This window comes from Dama dama, chromosome 31 (genome assembly GCF_033118175.1).
Source record: "Dama dama isolate Ldn47 chromosome 31, ASM3311817v1, whole genome shotgun sequence".
Taxonomy (NCBI): domain Eukaryota; kingdom Metazoa; phylum Chordata; class Mammalia; order Artiodactyla; family Cervidae; genus Dama; species Dama dama.
This window is the reverse complement of record NC_083711.1, coordinates 10,236,777-10,246,877: the sequence shown is the minus strand read 5'-3', so window position 1 is coordinate 10,246,877 and position 10,101 is coordinate 10,236,777. Positions and strand designations below refer to the sequence as shown.

The window sequence follows — 10,101 nt, the reverse complement described above, 5'->3', positions numbered from 1 at the left end:
TTTTGAGCCTCCTTTGAAGTATTTAAATTGAAATTCTCAATTAAGTTGATATTCATACATACAGCATGAATGGAAGAGATTCAGTAATATGTTGACGGGTATTAACTATCTTATAGAACCTTTTTTTGAAACTGTTTTTAAATGAGATCATTAAAACGTTAAAATTTTAGCAACTGGTAAATTTAGCTAAGACTAAGCTGAACTTTAATCTCAAGACAAATAGGCCATTCTTTGTTAGCTTTAGGGAAGTTAAGGTGGTAACTTTATTTTAAAAAGTAGCTGTTAACATTTTAAGAGCCCTTTGATAACTTAGTGAAATTGTAAATGGTAAGTTATAGCCTTAGCAAAGAGTAAGATTTACCTACCTGTCAAAATGGCACATATTCCATTTTTATAGACCCATGACCACTTAGTTTTATTTTTAATAATGGTAGCATTTGGCACAACCTGCTTTCAGATATGCCCTTTAAAGAAATACATTATACCCAGTGTAAGCTGGAAGCAAAGAAATGACTTAGTGTTGTGGGTTCTGCCTATTTAAATACAAGAATTTCTACACCCAATTAATAATTCAAGTCTGTTCTCTAAATACCTATGCCTATAAGAGAATGCTTTAAAATGAAGTGTTGATCTTAACGCAGGTTTGACTGTGGGTTATAGTTTATTAATTGAAAATTGTAGGATATTTGACAGAGAAGCCAGAAATAAGCAACTGTTTTGGTTGGACTTAAGCAAGTGAAGATCACTTGGAGAGGAAAAGCTAATTTAGAAAAATGACTTGTATTCAAAGTTTTAAATAGGTTATAACAGTATGCTCACAAATTAAGATGACCATCAGGTAGGGAATTTAAAAACCAACACTAACATTTCATAAGGTACAGTGTGTTACATAAGTGGACTTGCTTGTGTCCTTTAAAGCTTCACGTGTAATTACTACCACTTAATACTTACGGGGTTTTGTCATGAGCAAATAGGGTGACCTTAGTACTTTCAATACTGGACTGTTTCCTTGAAACCTGAGCACTAATCAGACATGTATTTCCAGAAGCAGTTTCAGCTAGGACTTTTAAACTCAAGTGGGCCAACATACAAGAGGGTAAGCTTACAACTCAAGTCTACATATGTGAAACGGGATTTTCTCTTTTCCTAAGGCGGGACACCAGTATATTGCCCTAGGTACACTCCCCCCCCCCCCCCCGCCCCCCGCCCCCCGCATTAAGGATCTTGCTGCAGAAAACTCAAAACCACATCAAGCAGCTTTGCCTGGGGAGGAGGGTAAAGAACCTGTTCACACAAACTAGGGCGGTTTAGACACATAACTGAAGGAGAAAACAGCTTCAAGGCCATAAATACTCGGGCTGTGTTAACAGCTGGTCTCTTCCTTGGCACTAGCTCAGCAGCTTTATGTAACCGCCTCTCTGTACTACTTCAGGTCCAGGTTTGATTTCCTTTGGAATGTCTTCATGTAACAGCTCTTGGATAACTCACAACTGTCTTTCCTAGTTAGCCCTATTTTTTAAGGGATAGAGTACTTCTAAGGGTAAAAAGCTCAGGTTACCTCTGCTCAGCAGGGGAAAAGAGGCACAGGCAAGGCTCATAGAAACAGTGGGGGCTGCATGTAAGTTCTTAGACTAGGCAAAAAGCTTTTAAAGCTGCAGACACTAACCTCGCTTTTCTTTCACCCTTTTGAAAAATTTGACGGGATGGTAAGAAAAACAACCAGCCTTCTAAAAAAGTAATACCCAGGCAATAATTTATAGTACAATGGGCAATGTTGGGGTCCAATGTTCCCTTAGCAAAGCATTTTTTTTTACCAATTATTTAGGGCAACATTTACAACAAAGCCAGTAGGCAGGGGGTGGGGAGAACACCTTGATTGAATCCCCAAACTCACAAGCTTTTCAGTTAACATTAACCTTTGCCTTATGACTGAAATGCTAAAAATCAAAAATATTACAGATGAAGTGTTTGAAAATACATAAAGATGTCTGTTTCCATCAAATCAACAAGTCTAATTTAGACTAATACAGCATTAACTGCTCAAACTTTGATGAACTTTTCCACCTTAATGCAGTGTAGGAAGAATAGCACACATTAAAGTTTGTTACGAAAATAGAGTTTATTAAAAACATCCCTATTGTTTTTTGAGGAGCTTTCACCGTTACCTTGTCTTAAATTAAAAAAAAAAAAAATAGCACTTCTAATTACGATTTGTAAACTTTTTAAAGTCAAAACTTTTAAAAAGTTACAGCAAAAGGGTAATATTTATTCATATTTTCAGTATTTTTTTTTTTTTGTTATTTTGTGGCTATTTTTAAATAGAAGGGAAGCAATCAAATTGCTTACAACTCCCACCAACTACTGCGGGGCTGTGACATAGCGGGAGCAGGTATAATACAGCATCTGTACACCCCAAGCCCTACCCTCCTGCGTCGCCGTCATATCTGACAGATCCCAGTCTCTCAACGAGGAGCCTCTGCTGCTGAGCTGGGGTCCTTCTCGGGGTCGACGGATGAGGTAGCCTCAGCAGGTAACTCTTCGGAAGGCTTTGCAACTGCAGGCCCAGGCTCCCCCTTGGGAAGTTCTGAAGCAGTGTCTACGTTTCCCGCTTGGCTAGTGGGAGGCTCCACGGTCTTGTTAGTGCCCGCCCTGTCTGCCCCCTCGGGCTTCTCCTTGCCCCGGCTCTCTTCCTTCTCTCTACGGGACTCTCTATCCCTGGAATCCCTCTCTCTGTCTCGATGCCCGCTAGCGCGTCTGTCCCTGTCCTCCAGGTCTCGGTGCCTGTCCCGGTCGGGGCTCCTCCTTCCCCACTCTCTCCTCTCTCGGTCATCGGTACGGTTCCCGTACCGTTCCCGGTCATTCTCCACCCTATTTCCAAAGGATCTTCTTCCAAACCTCTCTTGGTCTCTACCTGAATTGAACTGCTGCTGCCTGCTGTCGTTTCTGAACGGCTGTGGCTGCTGCTGGGCCGGCGGCGGCTGCTGGGCCGGCGGCGGCTGCTGTGGCGGCGGCTGTTGCTGCTGCTGCTGCGGCTGCGGCGGTGGCGGCTGTCTTCCGTCGCGGTCCTCGGGGCCCCCTGGGCCTGGCCCCGGGCCCCCGAGCCCCGGCATCCCGCCAGGCCTGACGAAGGGGCCGTGGGGTGGGAAGGGGCCTTTCATTCCGTGAGGCGGAGGCATTCCGAAGCCCCCCGGGCCTGGCGGTGGACCTCGGTGCATCATGTGTGGAGGCATGGGCCGAGGTGGCATCAAGGGAAACCGCTGTAAGTGAGGTGGCGGCATTCCTGGTGGGCGCTGGAGTGGGATCAGGCCAGGCCGGGCACCGAGGAGACCGGTGGATGGGGCCTGGAGCCCAATGACGGGACCTGGCGCAACTCCTTGGGTACCTGACGAGGCAATAAAAATGAGACTGTAAATAAAGCAACACAGAGGACCACATATTCTATTTTCAACTGTTTCCTGTGGTGCTTGGAGCAAAATGAAATTCACAATCTTCCAAAGTCATACTGTCTGCCAGTCTACCCAGGAGAAACTCAATGTGAAGTCCCAGCAACAATCCATGGCAAGCAGTCCTAAAGATACATTATACAGTTATGTACACACACCTACCCAATACAAGTAGAGGTCAAACTATGTCACACAAGGAAACTGTAACATATCACATTTTGGGAAAAGCATATCAAAATGTCCTTCTGCACGGCCTTGATTAGCAGCTGTCTTACCAATCAAAATACTTGAGAAACACAACGTGCTATGTCCTAATGAGATAAATGAACTAGCTGAGCCAACTGAAACTTATTTCAGGTGTACTCTTAGAAGAAAATTTTTTATTCTAAGTCTTAATTTGACTTTCTACTAGGAAAAAAATGGGGTCAATGACCCAGAAAATCCAGTGAAGAGGGAGGTTTCTTTGAGTCTGACATTAAAACGCTTTACACAGTTGACGTGCAGTCACATGATCAGCTGCTCAGTCGTGTCCGACTCTGTGTGACCCCATGGACTAGAGCCTGCCAGGCTCCTCTTAGAATTTTTCAGGCGAGAATACTGGTGGTGGTTTAGTCAGTAAGGTATACCCAATTCTTGTGACTCTGTGAACTGTAAAGCCCACTAGGCTCCTCTGTCCATGGGATTTTCCAGTCAAGAATACCGGAGTGGGTTGCCATATCCTTCTCCAGGGCATCTTCCAGACCCTGGAATTGAACACTGGTCTTGCACTGCAGGCAGACTCTTTGTCAACTGGAGTGGGTTGCCATTTTCCTACTCCAGGGGATCTTCCCAACCCATGGATCTAAAACACTAATGCTTGTAAAATAAAGATCAATACAAGAATGCAGAGTTTGTTTTCACAAGTCTCTTCTTAAAGCACAGCATAACATGTAAACTGCTATGCCAAAACGACTGCTGAACTATGTTGGGTGCTCAGCCATTCACCTTCTATTCATTTTCCCAAAGACGGCAAGACTGATAGAAGCAAGTGCTGCTGAAAGCGACAGTGACTTACTGGTCTTATTTCCTGTTTAGAGCAGGCATTCTGCTTATGCTTCAGTGTAACAGTCAAATTCAACCCAGCATGTATGATACAGAAGAGGAGGATTCGTTTCACAACTTAACTAAGTAACAGGTAGTATCACCAATATTTCTCTGCAAATATTAACATTACAACAAGAGTTACTCTAAAAATGAAAATGTTCAGATATTATCAGAAGGTGCCATCTACTCACGTACTGCAGAGATGTCTTTGGCAAGTGGTAGGTTATGACTTATAGAGTGGCAATGGTGAGAGAAATGCTTGTTCAACACTCACTGAAAAATAACCTGATAGCAAACCCAACACTTTTTCATCCTTCCCCCATCCCAACATCATGTTATTTTTAGTTTCAATCACTTCCTCTGACTCACTTTAGCAAACATTTAAGGAAGTCCTACTAAATCCTAACAATAGATTTTCTGTGTACACAATTATTACTAATATGGAAGACAAGAATTTCTACTTCAGTTTTTGCTCCTCAGAACATATGGTCCAATACTACTCTCTCAGACTTAGGAACTAAACACAGTGGACTGAAAATGTATGTGTATCAGTCATAACTCCTATCGCTTTACTTAGAGTACCTTCTTTTAAATGCTTAGAGAAACATTTGGTGAAAAACCTCACAAAGGAGTGACCCTGGACACATGCCTCAGAAATAGGGATAATAATACCTGCTTTTGGTTGAGATTAAGTGGGATAAAACACGTAAGCATGAGCTCAGAGCCTGGCACATCGTTAAGTGCTGAAATTATTATTCTACACATCTATTTTGACAGATGGTAAATATCCTAACACCAAGTATTTCACTTTGCAAAAACACTATGTTTTGTATTTCTGATCATTAAGATCTTATTAGCCTTTCCTGGTCTCCCAATATCCACCACAGTTTAGAGTCAAGCAGTTTGGTAACTTAAAGAAATTAAGCTTCCATATATTAGGCCTAAGAAAATGTTAATTACCATAATGAAAAGCCACCAATGATGAACTGGATGAATAAGGCAAAGACCTCAGCCCTTCATAGACTCTTCACACTCTTCAGAAAATCCCAGACAATGAGCATAATACAGAACTTATACTCTACCTCAGAATGATATGAAATTCACGGCAAACTTTCTTGATGTCATTTACTGTACATTTACTGAGACTGTACCATATACTGAGACAACCCGGCATCTAAGGTATTTCCTTGCTCCTACTTTTTAAAGAAATCATACAATACCAACACTTGTGGACTTTAATTCAAAACAAGGAACGTAAAATGTATGTACCCATGTACAGCCTCTTTCAATAGTTTATCATATACAGAAGCACCTAGATAAAATTTTCCTTTCCCACCAGCTTTTACTCAAGGATAAAAATGGTAAATGTTTATTCTGTTAAAAGACTTGGTGTGGCACATTCTAGTACCTAACTATAAGCTCAAGGGCCAATAGCAAGTTTTAAATTACACTAGAGAGACAAGGAAGGGGTTAAAAGCATCTTATTATAACAAAAGAATTAAGTTCAGATAAATCTTTAAGAGGAAACAGACCTTTGCAGGACAATGGGAATACCGATGGCTTCCTCAACTACCAATTTGACAGCTGCCAAAGGCCAACCTCAATCTTTGTACAGAGATCAAATGGGCAATGATTCTTTGTAAAATATAAACCCATCTCTAGGAATGCATTTCTAAGTTCTAACATGCATCTGAGGGTATATACAGATCGACTTAACAGGGTTAACAGTACACGCATATGTATGTTTTAATGTTTATTCTGTCAAACCGGATCTTCAGTTGTGGCATGTGGGATCTAGTACACTGACCAGGGACTGAACCGCATTGGGAGAGTGAAGTCTTAGCCGCCGGACCACGAGGGAAGTCCCATATAATGAAACCTCCTACAAACACATTTTTTTAAAATTTATTTTTAATCTTTAGCCACGACATGAGGCTTTTGGGATCTTCGTTCCCCAACAAGGTACTGAACAAGAGCCCATGGCAGTGAATGCACAGAGTCCTAACAACTGGACCACCATGGAATTCCCCAAAGCATATTTTTATAAAGAAAAAAACCACTGCTTAATTTATCTATCAAACATATGTGGATATTGGTATTTGGGATTTACTTAAAATATTATACACTCAAATAATTTTCTTCTTTCATAAATAAGCTGATTTCCCTTTAACCCTTTATGGGCCAACAAAGTACAGACTCCCCTGACAGTATAAATGTTGGCCTTCAAAATACACAAGTGGTAGAATTACAGATTTTTTTGCTCATCTGTTGTTGTTTTGCAGTGAACAAAAAAGTACTGTTTTTAATTAAAGTTACATTTAATTAAAAAAGTATATCAGGTAGTATTAAGTCCTTGGCAGGGATAACAGCTCAATTTCATTTTTATTAGGAAAGCTAACATTATATACATACCAGTGGAATATGTAGTGAGTTACTCAGGTCTAAAGGACAGTCAAAGCAATTATTCATTTTACTTCAAAGTCTGATGTGCAATATACCACTGACAAGTTCTCCAGAGTTACAAACTTAAAGAAAAAAAAATTCACCCATATGTATGTTGAACATCCAAGCTTTTTTACATTGTTAACACACTTACTGTGCTGGGGATGTTGTTCTTTAGTGGCTAAGTTGTGTCTCAACTCTTCCGCGACCCTGTGGACTGCTGCCCGCCAGGCTCCTCTGTCCATGGGATTTCTCAGGCAAGAAAACTGGAGTGGGTTGCCATTTCATTCTCCAGGGGAACTTTCCGACAAATGTTAATTGCTATAGGAGATGGCACACACTAGTATGCTGACAAAAGTGCAACTGATGAAAGTCGGTATGTGTGAAAATGAGCAGGAGTTCCATGAGATGTCTGAATTAGGTGTCAACAGAAGGGAAAAACATTCAGGCCAACATGAGGAAGGATATTACGATCAAGAGGATGGCCGACTCTGAAAAGGCCTATTAGCAAGCTGAAGCAGTAAAGTGTGCTGTTACTGCAGCAGAATGTCTTTTGAATGAAAATCAAGGAGAGAAGGTGAGGTTTATTACTGAAGCAGCTAGAATCTGTACAAATATAAATCACTATTAAAAATTAGAAACAAAAAAGATGAAGTGAATGAAGCTGAACAGGTAGGCCAGGGCAATCCAGCTCTTCCACCCGTGATAAGGAACTTGGGCTGATCTAGAATGGTGGGAAAATCACACAGGGATTTTTAGCAGGGATAGTCCTATGTTCATTTGTGAAAGATCCCTCTTTCAGGAAAGCAAGAAGGGGGAGGAGGGAAGATACTAGAGAGTAGCAAGGCTCTTATTTCACGAATCCAGGGGACAGAGGTGAGAGACAACTGAAAGAGGTGCTAGAGAAGGAGGAACATTGAAGCTTTTCAATAGCAGGACTGGCAGAATCTAAGGGCTGGAAGAACACAGCTCTCTGCTTTGAATGAGAGGATGGAGGCATCTGTGCAATGCAGAAATTTAGTAACAGAAGCAATTTTTGGAGACAGATGACAAACTTCACATGGTAACACTGAAGGTTGGAGAGGCCTGGGCTACACCTGATGGAAATGTGCTCAAGAGACTGATTAAATGTATAGAGCTCAAAAGATTAAGAATCATGGTGTTAACTTATCCAGAATATGGATGAAACAAAAAAGGGGAAACAGAACTGGGGAACCACCACAGTAGATAGAAAACTCCAAAATTTCTAATACAGCAAGATTTTAAGGCAGACAAATTATTTAAATTCAAGGAGTAGAAGAAAACTCGTGTGTTTGTGCTAAGTCATTTCAGTCATGTCGGACTCTTTGCAATCCCATGAATTGTAGCCCTCTAGGCTCCCCAGTCCATGGAATTCTCCAGGCAAGAATACTGGAGTGGGTTGCCATACCCTCCTCCAGGGGGTCTTCCTGACCCAGGGATCGAACTCAGATCTCCTGCATTGCAGGTGGATTCTTTACTGTCCAAGCCACTAGGGAAGAAACTCATTGGAGTTTAAATAGCCAAGGCTATTTCCTATGAGTCAAAAAGCCCTCAACTGTCCCACAACTAAGAAGCAAGTATCAAGATTAAAGGAGAGATGCCACTGCTTTCTATAGCAAAGACGTTGGTAATCATGGGAAGTAAGAAACAAGTATGTTAAAAGCCTTAAAGGGGTGGTGTGGGAGGGGAAGGTTGATATGTGGGAGACCAGTGTGGACCTTGAAATCTCAGAAGAATAAGGCTTGACTTATTTACTGTGGCAGAGACCAGCTGAATGTGTTAGTTGTACTCTTTCACACACAATGTAAATTTAAGTTGGATTTTTTTTTTTTTAAAGCAAGGATTTGCTACATGAAGGAAAGGGAGGAGAGCGAGGAGAGGAAGAGCAGAGGGAACAGCTGAAAAGGCCAGTCAGCAGAAAGGATGGTTCTTCTGCCTCTTCTCCTCCAATCATCTTGTTTTTCATTCTATCACAGCCAAGGCCTCTGGGAAGTCCTGGGCTTTTCATCAGAAGCAACTTTGTTACTTCCGAATTCTTTTATTTTCAAGTACCCAAAACCACCATCAATCCCACTAGGATCATGTCCCTCATGCCCATCATGTCTTTCCTTTCCTCCTTACCTGTCTTGGGAGTCCATGGTTCTCCCTCACCACGCTGCTTGGAGAAACCTCAACACTGGTTGTAAACGCAACTCTTCTACCTAATCTGCACCTGAATATGGCTGGGCACCACCCCCAACATGCCGACTGGCCTCATTTTTTTTGTAACTACAACCACAAATGCTCCCTTAATCCTGGCCAGCAATTTGAATTTCCGGAGTCAATTCACATTCTTATGTTTCTAGGTATCTGTTTCACATGTTCCTGTTTTTCATTGTCTGCTCTTACCTGGTTGGTTTTATACAGCTTCTGCGAAGTAAAATTCACATAGCCTACAATTCACCCAGGTAAAGGGTGTAGTTCTATGTTTTTTAAATATGTTCAGAGTTGGGCAACCACCAAAACAAACTTTAGATCAATTTTTGTCATCTCAAAAAGAAATCCTGTATTCACTAACCACCATTCCCCATTTCCCCCCAACCTCCAGGCAACCATACATTCCATTTCCTCTATGGACTTGGCTATTCTGGACATTTCATGTAAGTGGAATCATACAATACGTGACCCTTTGTGACTGTATTCTTTCACTCAGCATATCTTTTCAAGGCCCATCCATGTTATAGCAGGTATAAGTACTTCATTTCTTTCCATTACCAAGTAACATTAAATGGAAATATGTTTTATTTATCCTAGTTGGTATAGCATTAAAAAAAAAAAAAAGCATTTAGAAAAACTTTCTCACCCACCCACCTACCACCAAACCTACCCTTTACCTGCACCTGTATCTGCATTGCTCCTTCCGTCTGTGAACATGTGTTTGGAACATGTGTTCCAAAGGCTAAATGAAGTCCCATACTCAAACCCCAAATCTATACACCCCCCTCTCATCTATGTAAGAATATCAACCTAGCAAATATCTCTTCTTGGTTGCACCAAAAATTTCCCCTCTCCAGGTTTTCCAGTAATAACATGCTGGAGTTTTGTCCATCTTTTAGAAATAAAAACAAAAAAA

At 41.4% G+C, this 10,101-nt stretch overlaps 1 protein-coding gene across 2 annotated transcripts in view; it reads right to left on the bottom strand.

The window, feature by feature from the left end:
* Window positions 1-2,100: 2,100 nt before the first annotated feature.
* SCAF4 (SR-related CTD associated factor 4) overlaps window positions 2,101-10,101 on the bottom strand; it is a 60,865-nt gene continuing 52,864 nt past the window's right edge. For both annotated transcript variants that reach the window (XM_061134294.1, XM_061134295.1), the window contains exon 20: window positions 2,101-3,382. In XM_061134294.1, the coding sequence (XP_060990277.1) occupies window positions 2,463-3,382 (920 nt within the window). In that variant the 3' untranslated portion in view covers window positions 2,101-2,462. The remainder of the gene's footprint in view (window positions 3,383-10,101) is intronic.